Raw genomic sequence first — 20,611 nt, forward strand, 5'->3', positions numbered from 1 at the left:
GAACAAATGAGACCTAAGGTCAGCAGAAGGAGGGACATAATAAAGATCAGAGAAGAAATAAATAAAATTGAGAAGAATAAAACAATAGCAAAAATCAATGAAACCAAGAGCTGGTTCTTCGAGAAAATAAACAAAATAGATAAGCCTCTAGCCAGACTTATTAAGAGGAAAAGAGAGTCAACACAAATCAACAGTATCAGAAATGAGAAAGGAAAAATCACAACAGATCCCGCAGAAATACAAAGAATTATTAGAGACTACTATGAAAACCTATATGCTAACAAGCTGGGAAACCTAGGAGAAATGGACAACTTCCTAGAAAAATACAACCTTCCAAGACTGACCCAAAAAGAAACAGAAAATCTAAACAGAACAATTACCAGCAACGAAATTGAAGCGGTAATCAAAAAACTACCAAAGAACAAAACCCCCGGGCCAGATGGATTTACCTCGGAATTTTATCAGACATACAGGGAAGACATAATACCCATTCTCCTTAAAGTTTTCCAAGAAATAGAAGAGGAGGGGATACTCCCAAACTCATTCTATGAAGCTAACATCACCCTAATACCAAAACCAGGCAAAGACACCACCAAAAAAGAAAACTATAGACCAATATCCCTGATGAACGTAGACGCAAAAATACTCAACAAAATTTTAGCAAACCGAATTCAAAAATACATCAAAACCATCGTACACCATGACCAAGTGGGATTCATCCCAGGGATGCAAGGATGGCACAACATTCGAAAGTCCATCAATATCATCCACCACATCAACAAAAAGAAAGACAAAAACCACATGATCATCTCCATAGATGCTGAAAAAGCATTTGACAAAGTTCAACATCCATTCATGATAAAAACTCTCAGCAAAATGGGAATAGAGGGCAAGTACCTCAACATAATAAAGGCCATCTATGAAAAACCCACAGCCAACATTATATTGAATAGCGAGAAGCTGAAAGCATTTCCGCTGAGATCGGGAACTAGACAGGGATGCCCACTCTCCCCACTGTTATTTAACATTGTACTAGAGGTCCTAGCCACGGCAATCAGACAAAACAAAAAAATACAAGGAATCCAGATTGGCAAAGAAGAAGTCAAACTGTCACTATTTGCAGATGACATGATACTGTACATAAAAAACCCTAAAGACTCCACCCCAGAACTACTAGAACTGATATCGGAATACAGCAAAGTTGCAGGATACAAAATCAACACACAGAAATCTGTGGCTTTCCTATATACCAACAATGAACCAACAGAAAGAGAAATCAGGAAAACAACTCCATTCACAATTGCATCAAAAAAAATAAAATACCTAGGAATAAACCTAACCAAAGAAGTGAAAGACTTATATTCTGAAAACTACAAGTCACTCTTAAAAGAAATTAAAGGGGACACTAACAGATGGAAACGCATCCCATGCTCATGGCTAGGAAGAATTAATATCGTCAAAATGGCCATCCTGCCCAAAGCAATATACAGATTTGATGCAATCCCTATGAAACTACCAGCAACATTCTTCAATGAACTGGATCAAATAATTCAAAAATTCATATGGAACCACCAAAGACCCCGAATAGCCAAAGCAATCCTGAGAAAGAAGAATAAAGTAGGGGGGATCTCACTCCCCAACTTCAAGCTCTATTATAAAGCCATAGTAATCAAGACAATTTGGTACTGGCACAAGAACAGAGCCACAGACCAATGGAACAGACTAGAGAATCCAGACATTAACTCAGACATATATGGTCAATTAATATTTGATAAAGGAGCCATGGACATACAATGGCGAAATGACAGTCTCTTCAACAGATGGTGCTGGCAAAACTGGACAGCTACATGTAGGAGAATGAAACTGGACCATCGTCTAACCCCATATACAAAAGTAAACTCAAAATGGATCAAAGACCTGAATGTAAGTCATGAAACCATTAAACTCTTGGAAGAAAACATAGGCACAAACCTCTTAGACATAAACATGAGTGACCTCTTCTTGAACATATCTCCCCGGGCAAGGAAAACAACAGCAAAAATGAACAAGTGGAACTATATTAAGCTGAAAAGCTTCTGTACAGCAAAAGACACCATCAATAGAACAAAAAGAAACCCTACAGTATGGGAGAATATCTTTGAAAATGACACATCCGATAAAGGCTTGACGTCCAGAATATATAAAGAGCTCACACGCCTCAACAAACAAAAAACAAATAACCCAATTAAAAAATGGGCAAAGGAACTGAACAGACGGTTCTCCAAAAAAGAAATACAGATGGCCAACAGACACATGAAAAGATGCTCCACATCGCTAATTATCAGAGAAATGCAAATTAAAACTACAATGAGGTATCACCTCACACCAGTAAGGATGGCTGCCATCCAAAAGACAAACAACAACAAATGTTGGCGAGGCTGTGGAGAAAGGGGAACCCTCCTACACTGCTGGTGGGAATGTAAACTTGTTCAACCATTGTGGAAAGCAGTATGGAGGTACATCAAAATGCTCAAAACAGACTTACCATTTGACCCAGGAATTGCACTCCTAGGAATTTACCCTAAGAATGCAGCAATCAAGTATGAGAAAGATCAGTGCACCCCTATGTTTATCGCAGCACTATTTACAATAGCCAAGAATTGGAAGCAACCTAAATGTCCATCGATAGATGAATGGATAAAGAAGATGTGGTACATATACACAATGGAATACTACTCAGCCATAAGAAAAGGGCAAATCCAACCATTTGCAGCAACATGGATGGAGCTGGAGGGTATTTTGCTCAGTGAAACAAGCCAAGTGGAGAAAGAGAAATACCAAATGATTTCACTTATCTGTGGAATATAAGAACAAAGGAAAAACTGAAGGAACAAAACAGCACCAGAATCACAGAACTCAAGAATGGACTAACAGGTACCAAAGGGAAAGGGACTGGGGAGGATGGGTGGGTAGGGAGGGATAAGGGGGGGAGAAGTAGGGGGGTATTAAGATTAGCATCCATAGCGGGGTGGGAGAAAGGGGAGGGCTGTACAACACAGAGAAGACAAGTAGTGATTCTACAACAGGTTGCTACGCTGATGGACAGTGACTGTAAAGGAGTATATAGGGGGGACCTGGTATAGGGGAGAGCCTAGTAAACAAAGTATTCGTAAGTATTCGTCATGTAAGTGTAGATTAATGATTAAAAAAAAAAATGCAGTTCCTATGTGGTGACCTCTAATGAGTTCTACACAATGATATAAAGGACATAAAAAAGTGTAGGCAAAGGGTCTGTTTGTGTTTATACAGAGGATCAAAGCCTAATTGGGCTACCCCGAAAATGAACTAAGAAACGATATGAAAGAGAACTTCCAACATCAGCACTCTCGGGAAGACTCATGCCAGAAGATGATCATCAAAAAACCCCAACAAAGATCCACGCACTGCTACAGCTGTAGATGCACTCATCCCACCAGCTCCTGGACTTGCCATGGGAATGAAGGAGTTATCTAAGCTGGCCTGTGCATACAGTAAAACAACAAATTTGACTGGATCTATACTGTTGGAACTCAACCAAGAATTAGGAGAAGTGCAAATTGTAGCGCTCCAAAATCTTACAACTACAGACTATTTACTGTTAAAAGAACATATGGGATGTGAACAGTGCCCAGGAATGGGTTGTTTTAATTTGTCTGATTTTTCTCAAACTATTCAAATTCAGTTAGATAATAACCATCATATCATTGATAAGTTTTCACAAATGCCTAGGGTGCCTAACTGGTTTTCTTGGTTTCACTGGAGATGGCTGGTAATTACAGGTATGCTTTGGTTATGTAACTATACTCCTATTATGTTAATGTGTGTGCGCAATTTAAGTAGTAGCTTAAAATATATACATGCTGAAGTTACTCTACAAGAAGATATGTCAAAGAAATAATCAATCTTCCCATGTTTTCTCCCGCCTGCTACTTCTATAGCTTTTCTTCTTCCTTCCTAATTACAACGAATTCTTAAATAGAATTCGTGCCTCATATCAAATTTACCGAGTATCATAACTCCTCCAAGTGGTAAAGATACCTCAAGACAAATGCTGGGCATAGAAGCCACAGGGCATAAATATGCAAAGAAATAAAAAGCTAACCATTTCAAACAATAAGGCTTCTCTCTCACTTACCAACTTAACATTTCCCTGTGTGGCCCCGGAAGATGACTGGTTAGCCAGAGACGGGTAAGATTCCTCAAGGGAGGAACAACCTAAGACAGGCACAGTCGCTGGGGGGTCATCAGGTGAGAAATTGGGGATCAACAGAGGTGAGGCTTAGAACCTCACCCCCCCTGTTCTGAGAGAAATCTTCTGCATATGTGGATGTTTTATTGCCCTTGTCTAGCTTGGATTAACACATAGTCTACAGGCACACACCTGATCATCTACATTTGCTCTCTTACAACACTAAACTATGTTTTCTACCTTTATGTTGTATCTACCTACCACTTCAGCATCTTATTAAAAATAATAAAGAGAGAAATGTGGTATCCACATATAAATCAAGTATAAAAATCAAATGTGTATTCATATTTGAACTGACTGTTTATAGTTCATAATGCATGAGCAAAACCAAAAGTTTCTGTGATGACTGCCCTTGTACTGTTCACCATGTAACTTATTCACCATGTAAGAATTTGTTCTCCATGTAAGAACTTGTTCGTTATGCTTCAGAAGATTGGAGACTGACGAAAATTAGGCTTGGGGTGGATTAATGATTGTGCATTGAGCATTGACTCCCCTATACAGAATTTTATTGTTGTTAACAACCATTTGATCAATAAAAATGAGAGATGCCCTAACAACAACAACCAAGAAAAAGTACACACTTCCAATTGTAAAATAAATAAGCAACCGGGATGTAATGTATAGCATAAGGAATATAGTCAAAATATTGTAACAACTTGGTATGGTGATAGCTGGTACTTAGAATTATCATGTATATAAATGTTGAATCACTGTGTTGTACACCTGAAACTAATGTAATGTAATACTGTGTGTCAACTACCCTTCAATAAAAAATAATTATCTAAAAAAAAAAAAAAAAAAAAAAAAAATGCTACAACGTTAAGGATCTACTTCCCAATCATTTGAGGTTGGGTAGAACAGGCAAAATGAGATTAACCCTGTGTTCACAACTACTGATGAGTCCTAGGAACAAAGAACTCATTTCATCATTCTCTCTTTTTTTTTTTCATGCTTGAGATTTTCCAGAATAAAAAATTCACAACTGCCTTAAAAAAAAAAAAAAAAAAAAAAAAAAAAAGAGCCAACAGCTTGAATTTTGCAAAGGAAGTCATAATGCCCCAGAAGAATTCTCTACTTCCCCAGGACAAGTACTAGTTGATTTCACTAGAGAGGTAATTTTGCCCTAAGATTAAGCCAAATGGAAAAGCAAGAGCTCTAAAGTGAAGAAAAAGCCACTTGGGTCACTTAAGGACCAGTGCCTCTTGGACATAAACAACTCTTTTCTGATTATTTGAGTTATAATTTCCACCTAGGAAATACATAAAGTAAGTTGTTAGGAACCAGGAATATAATAACATCAATCAAATCCTCCTTCCTACTTGTCAATATGTGTGACCAACACTATTGACTGGCTAACCCTACCCCGCTCCACCTTTGTGCATGTCAGCTTTTGTTATGTTTTGAATTGGGTTCCCTCCCGCCCCCACAAAAAAGAGATAAGCTGAAGTCCCCCAGTACCTCCAAATGCAACCCTGCTGGAAATAGTCTTTACAGAGATAATCAAGTCAAAATGAGGTCATTAGGATGGGCCCTAATCCAATATGACCGGTGTCCTTATAAAAAGGGGGAATTTGGACACATAGACACCTCAAAGTAGAAGGAAAATGATGTTAAGACTCAGAGAATACCATCCATAAGCCAAGGAACACCTCGGGCCACCAGAAGCTAGGCGAGAGGCATGGAACACATTCTCCCTCACAGTCCTTGGAAGAAATTAACCCTGCTAACACCTTGATTTGGGACTTCTAGCCTCCAGAACTGGGAGACAGTACATTTCTGTTGTTCAAGCCCCCCAGTTAGTGGTACTTTGTTAGTAGCTCTCCTAGCAAATGAACACACATTGCTGGCTGAGAGAGCTAAAATCTCCGTTCACTCTCCCAGATGCCCTTGTTGCAGAGATGACCATGTGACATAATTTTGGACAGTGAAATGACAGTGCAAGTCTGCTGAAGCTTCTAGGTACACGTTCAGTTTAGTACACTGGAGGACTAAGAATAGAGCAAAAGGGGGAAGGGGAGTTGTGGAGCACATCTCAGGTCCTCCAGGGCATCAGGCTGGGTCACCTCAGCACCCAGAGCCACCAGGCTAACACTCCAGTGGAGGAAATAAAGCCTTATGTGTGCCTAAGAACTAAAGAGCTGTCTAGATAAATGTCTGTGAGCTTGTATTAATTTGTCTTTAATTTGGGAAATGACACTGAAATCATTCATGGTCATGTCCTCCCTGTACATAATCAATTCTCATCCAAATCATTAGCCAGTGAGGAAACATCTAAAAGAAAAAAATTTTGCATCAAAACTCTAAATGAAGATCTGAAAATGCCACAACTTTCTGTCATTGTGCAAGAAATCATTATTGCAAAAACACTTGTTCCAAGTGTCCTGAAATTTCAAGGCTAAATAACATCTAAGTAATCTAAGTACACATTTAGAATTCTTGGGAACCCGAGAGTAGAACATTGCTCTAAGAGAGTGGTTTTCAAATGGGGGTGATTTCACCCCCCAGGGACATTAGGCAATGTCTAGAGACATCTTTGGTTGTCACAAAATTGGGGGGGTGGAAGGAAGAGATGCTGTTGGTGTCTAATGGGCAGAAGTCAGAAATGCTGCTAAATATCCTACTGTACAGAATGGCCCCCACAACAAGGGATTATCTGGCCCAAAATGTCAATACCCCCAAGGCTGAAAAACCCTGCTCTAAGATAGAGTAGTGCTTTTAAAAAGAAAATTAGATTTTGCTATAAGCAGAAAAGCAAGGAACAAGTAGAAATGACTTACTGCAAAAGGATGGGTGGTGTCCTGAATTCTGCAGAGAACTGCAGATACCGGAGAGTAAACACAAATAGCAAAGGGGTAAATGCGAAAAGCAATGCTCAGTAAGCAGGAGTCGGCATGAAGTGGAGAATTTGCCAGGCCCAGCCTGAACCCATCACTGGGCCTTCACTCAAGTATGACTCAACTGTTGACTGTGCGCTTAGCCACGGCAGCTGGCAGGGAGATGCAGCCTCCTCAACAAACAGATTCATCAATTCGTAAAGCTCTCATTCTTCAGAAACATTTCTAAGACAATATGTGAAATCCATTTTCTCCTGATTTTACTTGAAGATGAGTCACGCAAGATGCCAGCTATATGCTTGATTTCAGGCTTTTAAACAGTGAGAGCAGCTATTGAGAAAAAAATTACAGGGTAGGAAAGACAAAGACACTAAAAAGACTCTGAATCATTCTAATTTTTATGGGGACTAGGGGAAGGCATAGCCAGCTTAACCAATTTACATCGTTTTGCTTTAGAAAATAAACATATACACCATGCTGACAATTTTATGCCATCTTTCACATGCTGGAATAAAGATGCTTTTAGGAACACATTTGGAAAAACAGATGAGGGAAGCTATGAAATGAAAAAGAACCATTAGCTATTGAACTACATCTGTTACTCCTCAAGGTAAATAACTTAATGAAGTTTTTCTCAGCCCTATAAATAATTTTCTTTCCCAATCCAGTGCCAATCACAGGAAAAACTGAAGTCACACTCAGGTTCCAGGGATGAACATTTTCTATCCACAAAGAAAATCCTGCACTTGGATACAGGAGTAACTTGGGTTGCTCCTAGAGCACACATGAATTTTGGAGAATTTCTAAAGGAAATTTTAAGGGTTTTGTCATTGAAGAAAGTTTACAAATGCAACCCTGAACCCTGAGTTAGTGATTGCTGAGTATTTTAGGAACATTAAGAGATGGAGAAGTGCATTTTCACCTGTGAATAAGCATGAATTCAATAGAAGAAATAGGTCATAATGGGATTGTAGATAAAATTTGGATATTATTTGCTTTAAAACTTCATTAATTAGGACTTCAATAATTTGGGTTTGATGATAATTTAAATAGAGATGGGCTAAAGCTGACTCTGCTAACTAGAGTCAATTTTTTATAGAAAGAATTCATCACAATATTATTAACTATATTCTCAATGCTGTACTTTTCATCCCTAGGACTTATTTACTCTAAAACTTCAAGTTTGTATTTCTTAATCCCCTTCACCTATTTCATCTATTCCTCAGCTCCCCACCCCTCTGGCAACCACCAGTTTGTTCTCTGTATTTATGAGTCTGTTTCTGGACTTTTTGTTGTTGTTCACTTATCGTTCTGTTTTGTTTTTCTTAGATTTCACATATAAGGGAAACCATGTGGTATTCGTCTTCCTCTGACTTTTTTCTCTTAGCATAATACCCTCTAGATCCATGCATGTTGTTGCAAATGGCAAGATTCTGTTCTTTTTATGGCTGAGTAATAGTCCATTGTGTATATGTACCACATCTCTGTAACCTATTCGTCTATCAACAGATACATGGGGTGCTTCCATATCTTGGCCATTGTAACTAATGCTCTAATAAACTTAGGGGTGCATATGCCTTTCAAATTAGAGTTTTTGTTTTCTTTGGGTAAATGCCCAGAAGTGGAATTACTGGATTGTATCACAGTTCTATTTTTAATTTTTTGAGAAACCTCCATACTGTTTTCCATAGTGGCTACACCAATTTACATTCCCATCAACAGTGCAGGAGGGCCCCCTTTTCTCCACATCCTCAGCAACACTTGTTATTTCTTATCACTTTGATACTAGCCATTCTGAAAAGTGAGAATTATTAATAGTATAAGCAAAACAAATTAAACAAGCTTCAGTTATTCTTGTAAATTAAACCATATTTCTCCACTTGTTAAATAGGTTCCCTAAGAGGATTGGAAGGTATAGGCTTCCAGTTATAAAATTGCCAGGTCAATGGGATGAAAAGCACAGCATTGGGAATATAGCCAATAATATTGTAATAACTTTGTGTGTTGACAAATGGTAACTACACTTACCCGAGTGAGCATTTTTTTAATGTATATAAATGTCAGATCAGTATGTTATACAGCTAAAACTAATATTATGTCAACCATCCTTCAATTAGAAAATGATATGTGATGATAAAGAAATAAAGGTCCCCTAGAAGATTGCTCTAGATGTCAACACGTTATGAAAAGGAGGAAGGAGAAGAGCAGCTGTAGTTAATATTTGTCATTGCTACTTGCAGATAGTGTGGTTAAGGACTTCATAACCCTTTCTTTTTCATTTAATGCATTCAGCAAACAATAACCTTAGGAGGCAGATACTGTTATTTATCTAGCAACCCTTATCTGCAATTCCAAAATCCAAAATGATCTGACACTAGACACTTTTTTCATAACTCTTGCTGCTAAAGTTGACCTGACTGGATTTGGCAGGAAACCCCGACCTGAAGTGATGGACGCTATCCATTGTCTTGGTGTCCCATGTGGTGGAGCTGACACAGATTTTGCTGTAGAATAATGAATGTGGTTGATTACGGATGCCGTCTACTAAGGAGGAATGGGTAAGATTGCTTTCCTCGTTACCTTTCTGTGTACTCTTTGATCTTTCCAAACCCTGAAAAACCCTGAATTCGCACATATCAGACCCTAAGGGTTTCAGATAAAAGCTGTGGCCCCTGGGCTGTCCCTGTACAGAAACTGAGGAAACAAAATCTCAGAGGCTGTAATCTCAGGAAACTGCCCAAGGTCACACCTGGAGGGAGGGAGTGTGTGGTAGAGACGGGATTCAGCATGGGGTAGCTCGGACCCCAGCACCTGCATCACAGTCAGCTGCGACCTGAGTGACTCCCGTACTAACCTGTGGCATTAGGACGACATATAATTGAAAGTAATAAAAACCACATTTGAATGACACCTTTAATTAACTCATTTATTGCATAGGCTGAATGAATGAGTTTACTATCCTTAAGAAGCTTATAAGCAGCCACTTACCCTTCCCCTGCTCTCGTCCTGGCTGCCCATTTCTCGAATCCTCTGCAAAATGGCATCCTCCATGGATCCAGTCATGCTCAAGCTGCCCCTAAGAAGGGCTACAATTTTCTCCCTGAATGAGGAGTACTGGCTTTGTGAGGCTGTGGCTGCATCCAAATTAGCCTTCGCATTCTTCTCCAACTCACAAGAGTTTTGCTTCAAGAGGCTCAGCTCCTGCTTCAAGGCATCCCAGACCCGCTGGCCAGCAAGCAGCCTTTCCTGGAAGAGCTTAACTTCCCTTTCAAGAGCTTCCTTTGCCTCTGTGGCATTGACCAGGTCCTAAAGTAAAAACAGAAAGGGAAGACAATAACATTAGTGGCCAATGACGGGCACCTGCATTTGCTTTCCATGCACTTGGCTTACTAGTGACTTTGAGGAGTTAGGGTCAAATGCTCATTCCATTCTTAATGCTAAATTCCCTACTGTCTCTTCAAAAAGCTATTAAATTGTAAAGGCAATGACAGGTAAATTTAGGCCTGAAAAAGAGCAGGGATATAAAATCAGGACTCGAGAAAGAAGGAAACTGACACATAAGCCTGTTCTACGTGGACCTCTAGAAAGAGTTAATAAAAACAAATCGTTGGCTAATGCACTAGTAGATTCAAACCACATACAGAAAATGTTTACATAATTATCTGTTCTCAAGTGTGATATACAGGGAAATTGATTTAGGACACACAGTAAGCCCTCAGAGTCTTAACTAGGCACTAAAAATTATTTGAATTAAGATACTTACTTCATACTATTCTAAATAATAGAGTAGCATTACCATAAACACATCATGGCATAAAAGAGAATCAGATCTTTCCTTCAATATTCATTGACTATATATCCCCTCGTCTCATACAGACAAAACTAAAACTGAGAGAACCTGAAGAAAGGAGACAGAAATAGCTAGCAATTTGGTGGGTGGGAGGATCAAAAAGGGAGGGAGATAAAGTACTATACTGAGAACTAAATTTTAATGAATGTACTATGCATTATTAGGTTCATAAAAAATAATGAAGGGCATAGGGAAGGCTGACAATTTCAGTCATGGGCAAGTTCACTCTGGATTCAGTGAGACAGAAAAATGATAACTGAAAATTCTTGGGGTAAAAGGGCTTATATTCAGCTTTATTCTCCTGGTGGCAGGTCAAGCACTAGAACCCCGTCTGCTTCCAGGCCAGTCTGCATGCAGCAAGCCCGTCTCTGACTCTGGGCCACCCCACAGCACTGGGCGGAGCTCTTTATATAGTCAGTAATAACTCACGGCCCACACGTGTGCAAGCCTGCACCTGCGAGCACTGCACGTGCACAGTGGGCAAGCAGACCAGGGCCAGGTGAGAACCCTGGCCATGGAACTTCCATTTTCTCTATGGGTTACCTCTGCACCAGTTCTATTTACCACAGTCTAAAATGGTCCAAAGAGGCAATGTAAGGGATATCTTTAAAGTTCATTAAAGAAAAGAAAAACACTTGTTGACATCAAGTTCCAAAATACATGAGTTCACATTAAATAAGATAGAGCAGTTGGTTAACTAGCACAGCTATGGTATTACTGCCTAATTAACTGGCAAAAAATATTTTGTCTTTTATTAAAATTAGTAATGTAAGGGTCAAAAACAACTAAAAAGAAACAATATATTTGAATAACAGATTCTACCTCTGAAGTGGCCAGTAACATGTCAGGCTGCTGGTTAAAATGTAATCATCCCTTTTACGTCAGAACCAGACTTTATAAGAAATTTGTCTTCACTAACAGCCTGGAGACAGGAAAAATGTCCCTTGAAATGCTACTTCCTACCTTTTATGAAAAGGAAAGTATCTTACCTCTTTTTTCCCTTCTGGTGATTTTTTTAAATCAAGGAAGTCTCAGGCATCAATTTGAAATAAAAGTCATCAAGTGGCTAGGTAGTTAGAGAAGGCTGCCCTTTTCAGATGTAATAACTAAACTAATTATGAAACCTATTTTGTGAAATGCTTAGCTTTTCAAGGTCCTGGCAACAGCTTCATTTCCCGATTCCCTTTCCTAACTAGTCCTCTGCAGAGAGGCCGCACTACTGCTGCTGATTAAATTATAGTCCTTAAAAAGTCAAGGACACTTTATCAAGAATACAATATTTTAACACTTTACACATTTCTTTTCAGATAGTAATACAAAAGCTGCTCAATTAGAGTAACTAGTATCAGCTAATAAATCGGGCCTGTATTTTACTCAGAAACTGCAATCTAATGTGTGGTTAGAAAACTGAGGTCCTAAATTCAATGAATCGGGGATGAAAATTAATTTTAATTCCCTCAGAGTTCTAAAACCCTACAGAATATTGTATATTAACTTTTATATTGAAATAAAATCCCTAATACAGAAGAGTTACCATGATACCACAGTGGTATTTTAAACCAGGTGTTTACAGAAGGTTCTCAAAATACACAAAAAATACATCAGACACTTGAGTACTATAGATCTACTGTCAGTTTGGAATAAACTGATCAACTAGCAGCTTACACTGGGAGAGCAATGGATGCAATTAAAATATTCATCCACAAGGAATTTTTTCCACCCCAATATCAGCCTGTTGTCTCACTGCCTTAGAGATATGGGCCAAAACAGTCCTCTAACAAATTCGGAACACCAACACTTACATCTAGTAAAAATCAGAAAATTCTTTTGTGATCATAAAATAGAGAGGCACAGGGAAGCAGGGCAGATATTTTTCTGGAACATTTCAGCCCAGTGAACTATATGCTGTTTCTCGTATGAAATTCAGGACTTGGGAGCCAGTGACCATGCCTTCGAGTTGGCTGCTCCCCCAGTGACCTGCTTAAGCATTTCAGGATTCAGGGGCACTGGGCTGGTCCACTGGAAACAGATGTCCTCAGACTGAAAATGCAATTACCTGTAGAGCTATCAGGAGTCGGCAGCTAGAGTGGAGTCTGGTTGCATGGCTACCTCAAGGATACACTGAAGTGACATTGGTATCATTCGCCAGGACCTGGGAACTGCTGTCAGAGCACACTGACATGCAGGACAAGAAACAAGCAGCTGCCTCTGAGTAAATCAGGGCTGACCTCCACCAAGGAAAGCACATTTGCCAATGAGGTCAGGCCCTACAGAGTCCGTGACAGGGATCACTTAAAAATATTTTTAAATTAATGAATCTTTATATTCAGTCCTACTAATGTAACAAATGAATAATGACCCCTTCACAATTAGTTTTAACCAAACAATTGTAAATACTATAATTAATGTTTTCAATAACTTCCCAATTAAATGCATGTCTGCATTAATTCCCAACTAAATGTATTAAGTAATGAAACCCTTCAAAGGTTTGTGTTCTTAAAACACAATTGATGCCTATCATAATATTGCTATTTTACAGACTTGGATATGCATGAGATCAAACTGCCTCTCAAAAATGCCATGGCCAATTATCATCAAGGTAGAGAACCTGTGACTAGAGCATAATTCACCCAAACCTAGACAAATTTTATAAAATTAAAACCAACTGGTTATCTCTGTCTACTGCAGTTAAGACTAACAAACTCAGAAATTCTTCCAAGCACTCTGATATACTGCTGGTAGAAGTGTGAATAGGTAAAATTCTGGCATAAATATCTAACAAAATTTAATATTCACATATCCTATGGCCCTGTAATTCCAGTCCTAAGACTATATCTGTAAGAGAGATTACTAAATTTGGATAATGAAGTATGTGCAAAGTTATTCAATTATAGCAAAAGATTAGGTAGTACACAAATATATATTGATATGTGACTGCATAAATGAAGAAAAGACATCCATACCACAGGACACTATGTAGACTTAAAACGAATAGAGGAAACATTTTATACACTGATATGGAAAACCCTCCAAAACATAGTGAAAAAAGTAAGATGGCTAACCATGTGTCTAGTTCCATTTTTACCTACATAAAAAGAGAGTCTCTGGAGGTCCTAGCCATGGCAATCAGACAACACAAAGAAATAAAAGGCATCCAAATTGGCAAGGAAGAAGTCAAACTGTCCCTGTTTGCAGATGCCATGATATTGTACATAAAAAACCCTAAAGAATCCACTCCAAAACTACTAGAATATCGGAATTCAGCAAAGTTGTAGGATACAAAATTATTACACAGAAATCTATTGCATTCCTATACACTAATGATGAACTAGCAGAAAGAGAAATCAGGAAAACAATTCCATTCACAACTGCATCAAAAAGAATAAAATACCTAGGAATAAACCTAACCAAGGAAGTGAAAGACCTATACTCTGAAAACTACAAGACACTCTTAAGAGAAATTAAAGAGGACACTAATAAATGGAAATTCATCCCATGCTCTTGGCTAGGAAGAATTAATATTGTCAAAATGGCCATTCTGCCTAAAGCAATCTACAGATTCAATGCAATCCCTATCAAAATACCTAGAGCATTCTTCAATGAACTAGAGCAAATAGTTCTAAAATTCATATGGAATGACAAAAGGCCCCAAATAGCCAAAGCAATCCTGAGAAGGAAGAATAAAGGAGGGGGAATTATGCTCCCTGACTTCAAGCTCTACTACAAAGCCACAGTAATCAAGACAATTTGGTGCTGGCACAAGAACAGACCCATAGACCAGTGGAACAGACTAGAGAGTCTAGATATAAACCCAAGCATATGTGGTCAATTAATATACGATAAAGGGGCCATGGATATACAATGGGGAAATGACAGCCTCTTCAACAGATGGTATTGGCAAAACTGGACAGCTACATGTAAGAGAATGAAACTGGATTATTGTCTAACCCCATACACAAAAGTGAACTCAAAATGGATCAAAGACCTGAATGTCAGTCATGAAACCATAAAACTCTTAGAGAAAAAATATAGAAAAAATCTCTTGGACATAAACATGAGCAACTTCTTCATGAACATATCTCCCCAGGCAAGGAAAACAAAAGCAAAAATGAACAAGTGGGACTATATCAAACTAAAAAGCTTCTGTACAGCAAAGGATACCATCAGTAGAACAAAAAGACATGGTACGGAATGGGAGAATTTATTCATAAATGACATATCTGATAAGGGGTTGACATCCAAATTATATAAAGAGCTCACACACCTCAACAAACTTAAAGTAAATAAGCCAATTAAAAAATGGGCAGAGGAGCTGAACAGACAGTTGTTCTCCAAAGAAGAAATTCAGATGGCCAACAGGCACATGAAAAGATGCTCCACATTGCTAATCATCAGAGAAACGAAAATTAAAACCACGATGAGATACACCTCACACCAGTTAGGATGGCCAATATCCAAAAGACAAACAGCAACAAATGTTGGCAAGGATGTGGAGAAAGGGGAACCATCCTACACTGCTGGTGGGAATATAAGCTAGTTCAACCATTGTGGAAAGCAGTATGAAGGTTCCTCAAAAAACTCAGAATAGAAATACCATTTGACCCAGGAATTCCACACCTAGGAATTTACCCTAAGAATGCAGGAGCTCAGTTTGAAAAAGACATATGCACCCCTATGCTTATCACAGCACTATTTACAATTGCCAAGAAATGGAAGCAACCTAAGTGTCCATCAGTAGATGAATGAATAAAGAAGATGTGGTACATATACACAATGGATTATTTTTCAGCCATAAGAAGAAAACAAATCCTACCATTTGCAACAACATGGATGGAGCTAGAGGGTATTATGCTCAGTGAAAGAAGCCAGGCGAAGAAAGACAAGTATCAAATGATTTCACTCATCTGTGGAGTAAAACAACAAAGAAAAAACTGAAGGAACAAAACAGAAGTAGACTCACAGAACCCAAGAATGGACTAACAGTTACCAAAGGGAAAGGAACTGGGGAGCATGGGTGGGAAGGGAGGGATAAGGGGGAAAATGGGGCATTATGATTAGCATACATAATGTAGCAGGGGAGGGGGACATGGGAAAGGCAGTATATACAGAGAAGACAAGTAATGATTCTATAGCATCTTACTACGCTGATGGACAGTGACTATAATGGGGTATGTGGGGGGGACTTATAATAGGGGGAGTCTAGTAACCATAATGTTCAAGTAATTGTACATTAATGATATCAAAATAAAAATTAAATTAAATCAAATTTAAAACTTTTTAAAATTTAAACTTAAAAAAAAAAGAGTCTCTCTAGAAATAAGCACAAACAACTGCCAATTCTGAGTATGTCTGGAGAAGGGAACTGTACCTGGGGACAGAAATGGAAGATGTGACAGAACAATGACAACTATGAAAACACACAGGGAATTTTGGTCCATTTAAAGTGCTGGTCAACAGCGATATGAAAACAGACACACACACAAACTTAGGCTGTCCTGTTGGCATCATCAACCTTGGAAAACAATAGGAATTCAGCTTAGGTTAGAAATTCTCATTATTGACAAACTCAGAACAAGCTGGCAATGAATTCAGCTGCCCAGGAGGCCACTGTGTTCCTGGGCTTTACTACAGTACTGCAAACACTGTGCCCTGAACTGGTCAGACTGTGCCTGGAGGACCATGGACAGTTCCCAGCTGGCCATTTTAAGGGATACATCATCAAAGTGGAATGGGTTCAGCAATTCACACTAGGATTAAACCCATAATAAAATTATTTATGTAATCATGTAATTTTAAATGTTCTAATTTAAACATGTAGAATGAATCTAATGCAAAGCATTGAATATTTAAAGTGACAGAACAGTATGTAAATATTAGAAACCTTGATATTGTAAATACAATAATTCAATAAAACTTGGAAGTAGAAAGGGGGAAATAAAAGGCAGGAAGCATTAAATTTCTCATATTTCATGGGAGAAGTGACCTCAGATTGGTGGATCAGGAATAGAAATATACAACTTTATAGTCTTAATGGTAATTATCAGAAGTTAAAACGAGCATATAGGAGTGAGGCTAGACATGGAAGGAGAGGTTTTAAATTTTAGACTCTTACAACTTTAGACTCCTATGAATAGTTTTAATTTTTTTAAGTGTAGATATTATTTTAGTGTCTATTTTCATTTTAATTCCTCACCCAGAGGTTAGAACTCTCTCAACCAAACAAATGATAAGAAAGAAGGTTCAAGTAAGGAAAAGAAAGTTTGAAAGTTCTGGGCTGTTTACAGAAGAGACTTAGAATCCATGATAAATGTTTTTAAATGCTTAAAGGTTAGCCCTAAGAAAAGAGATTTCCATTTATTCTATGAAGTTTCATTAAGATAGAATCAATATGAGGCCATGAATTACAGGGGTTCTGATCCTGACTTGCTACAATGAAAAACTATCCAACAATCAGAACTGCACAGAGGAGGTGGACCTCCTTGTAGGTAGTGAGTTTCCTGCCTTTGGGGAAGTTCAAGGCAAGGCTGGAAACTAGCTAGACAAGGACATTTTAAAGATGATTCCTATTTCACATAGAGTGTTAAGTGATCTAGATTCTAAAAGACCTCACAGTCACTTCCAACATTATGACTCTAGGACTGGAAAGATTTCTTCAGAAATGTATCCTGTCTAATGTTTTCCCACTTCCAGGAACTATTTCCATATGCCTATACTCTTTAAAATTTTTTGTTTATTTTAATCCTTGGGTAAAAGTAAATAACTAGGGAAGAAAAATAAAAACACTGACCATCAATTATGTACTGGGTATGTCCTGAGTATTTTATGTAAACAATATCATTCATAATTATAATGAGATAGGTCCTTAAATTATTTTCCTATTTGGCAGACAAGAAACTGAGGTTCGTTAATTCCACTCCTAGGAACTTACCTGAAGAAACAAGATCCTTGATTCGAAAAGACATATGCACTGCTATGTTTATCACTGCACTATTTGCAATAGCCAAGATATGAAGCATCCTAAGTGTCCATCAGTAGATGAATGGATAAAGAAGAGGTGGTACATATATACAAGGGAATATTAAAAAATCCTCCCATTTGCAACAACATGAATGGATCTAGAAGATACTATGCTTAGTGAAATAAGCCAGGCAGAGAAAGAAAAAACTAAATGATTTCACTTATTTTTGGAGTATAAAAACAAAACAAAACGAAACAGAAGGAACAAAATAGCATCAGACTCATAGACACAGAGAAAGGACTAGTGGTAACCAAAAGGGAGCATTTTGGGGAGGGGAAAGGGGGTTAAGGGGCACAATAACTCACAATCACAATATAGGTTGGTCACAGGGATGACAGAACAGCACAGAGAATACAGTTAATGATTCTGTAACATCTTACTATGTTCATGGACAGTGACCACAATGGAGTGTGTGAGGACTTGATACTATTGGTAAATGTTGAACCACTGTGTTGTATATATTTGAAACCAACATAAGATTATATATCAATGATACTTTAATTTAAAAAAAAGAAAGAAAAAAACTGAGGTTCAAAGAAGTCAAGCCATATGCCTCAGATCACACAGCCAAATGATTCTGGAGCCTGAATAAAAAACCCAAGCACCTTGCCTCCTAACCACTCTGCTCTGTGTGACTCTCTTACACTCTCCCCTCTGAACACTCACCACTGCAGGATAACAAACCAAGAAAACAGAAGACAAGGACATTCCTCCAAACCAGGTCTGCCTGACTCCAAAACAAGCATTCATTCCTAGCTTCAATTCTAGCTACTAAATTAAAGAAAATGATAACACTGTAAAGGAAAATAAGCTGTTTGAAATCCAAAGTGTATGTTTAATTTCTGATCCACTGATTTGAATGTCTACGGTCTATAGGAAATGTGCATGTGGCTCATATAGGTAAAGAGCCTACTTTTCTCAATGTTGCTTTATTTCAAGATAACCCAGAGAAAGGTACCAACCTTGGATAGTTTGTAAAATTTACCTCAACATAAACTACTAAAGATTTTCAAATAATATATTTTCCAAATGTATAAAAATCACCTGGATTTTTATTTGGGAAATTTTCATAAAGGGACTTCAATAGAGTAATTAAGAAAATCAGAAAAGATGAATTTGGGAGAAAGAGAATCCAGCCCTACAAGTATTTCTGCCTCTACAGTTATTCTGGACTCCACTAATAAAGTAAGTTTCCTACCTCAAAAACAGCTTTAGAAAGCATTATGAAGACTCTTCCTGAGACCATTAATATGTCAGTAAAGCCACTTGACAGTATTTTTCAGTAGTAAATCTTTGGAGTCCAAATCCTATGAATGAGCACTTTATTAAAGACCTCAAGTTTTTTTATTGCCCATATTTTTTTACAGCTTTTATTATTTTGGCAGGAACTTCATCCCAAAGGGAATGTGTTTCCAAAGTCTGAACAACACTGCATCAGTCATTTACAAGTAAAGAAGCTTATATAAGAAAAGGAATAAGTTCTGTATTTTTTTTCCTGTGCTGTTACAACACATTTTCTTTTCCTATAGCATATCTCCTGAAATGCATTTTTATAAATAAATATTAAGTTTTTTCTAATTTTCAAGGCATAATAATATAATTATTATTTATAATCAAATTAAAGTTATTCTTTCACTGAGGAAATGTGCATAGGTGTTTATTTTATTCCACTGACAATTTTTGGCATCAGACTTATATGTAGGATGTAGCTATGAATATATATGTAAAGAAGATTATTAATGAAAGCATAATAAGATGATGACCAGGGTTCAAATCCAAGATTTGCAACTAAATAATTGTGTGAACTTGAGCAAAATACATGACTTTCCTGAGCACTTAGTGTAATGACTATGCTAATGGTGATTGATAAATAGTGACTACTATACTAGTGATTGCTAATGTAAAAAGTCTGAGAGCCTTAAACTTCACTCAGAAAATTTACTGGTAAGTAAAATATTGAAAGTATAATTTTGAAATAATTTAATGTATATTGTAAGACAAAGCAAAGGAGTAATTATTATAATTAGGTTTCAAAAGGTATAAAAACAAAAGATATTAAGAAAACATTAAATATAATTTTTAATTTAAAATACCAATATTAACTTTTTCCTAAAAATATATTTCGAGCTCTGTCCACTGAAAGAAATGACATCCCAATAGCAATGAGCACACCTAAAGCCTAAATCTTGGTTTCTAGGCACCATTCTCCAGGAAATGGAATGAAAGCTCCTTAGAAGATGGGCTGGTTTTAATTCTGTGACCTGAAAATTGTAAGAGAGCCTAAGGTATCATTTTCTGTTAGAAAACAACTAAGTCTTGAAAGACTTAAAGGAGTCAGGCTACAAGTCACAGAGACCATCAAGAAGGTGCTCCAGCTAGGAAAATTTAGGAGATTTGCAGTGCAGAAAAAGAATAATTGATTACAAACAGTGACTAAATAAAAATCCATGTGCCCATAGAATTGAGAAAAGTAAAGAAAAATATAAAGCTTTTCTTTACAGAAGAATGCCAGCTAATAAGTAGAAGGACTGATAAAATTAGAAAATTACCATTCTTCACCCCTGATGTAAGTTGATCCGGGCAAGAATTGATGGATGATAACATCACTAGGTAAAGTCATTGAGGACCAGAAATAACTG

At 37.6% G+C, this 20,611-nt stretch overlaps 1 protein-coding gene across 1 annotated transcript in view; it reads right to left on the reverse strand.

The window, feature by feature from the left end:
* The window catches only part of CCDC170 (coiled-coil domain containing 170), an 83,921-nt gene that overhangs the window by 31,529 nt on the left and 31,781 nt on the right, over nucleotides 1–20,611 (reverse strand). Inside the window, exon 6 of the mRNA XM_036911867.2 lies at nucleotides 10,093–10,410. Coding sequence (XP_036767762.2) covers nucleotides 10,093–10,410 — 318 coding nt within the window. The remainder of the gene's footprint in view (nucleotides 1–10,092; nucleotides 10,411–20,611) is intronic.

This window comes from Manis pentadactyla, chromosome 12 (genome assembly GCF_030020395.1).
Source record: "Manis pentadactyla isolate mManPen7 chromosome 12, mManPen7.hap1, whole genome shotgun sequence".
Classification (NCBI taxonomy): domain Eukaryota; kingdom Metazoa; phylum Chordata; class Mammalia; order Pholidota; family Manidae; genus Manis; species Manis pentadactyla.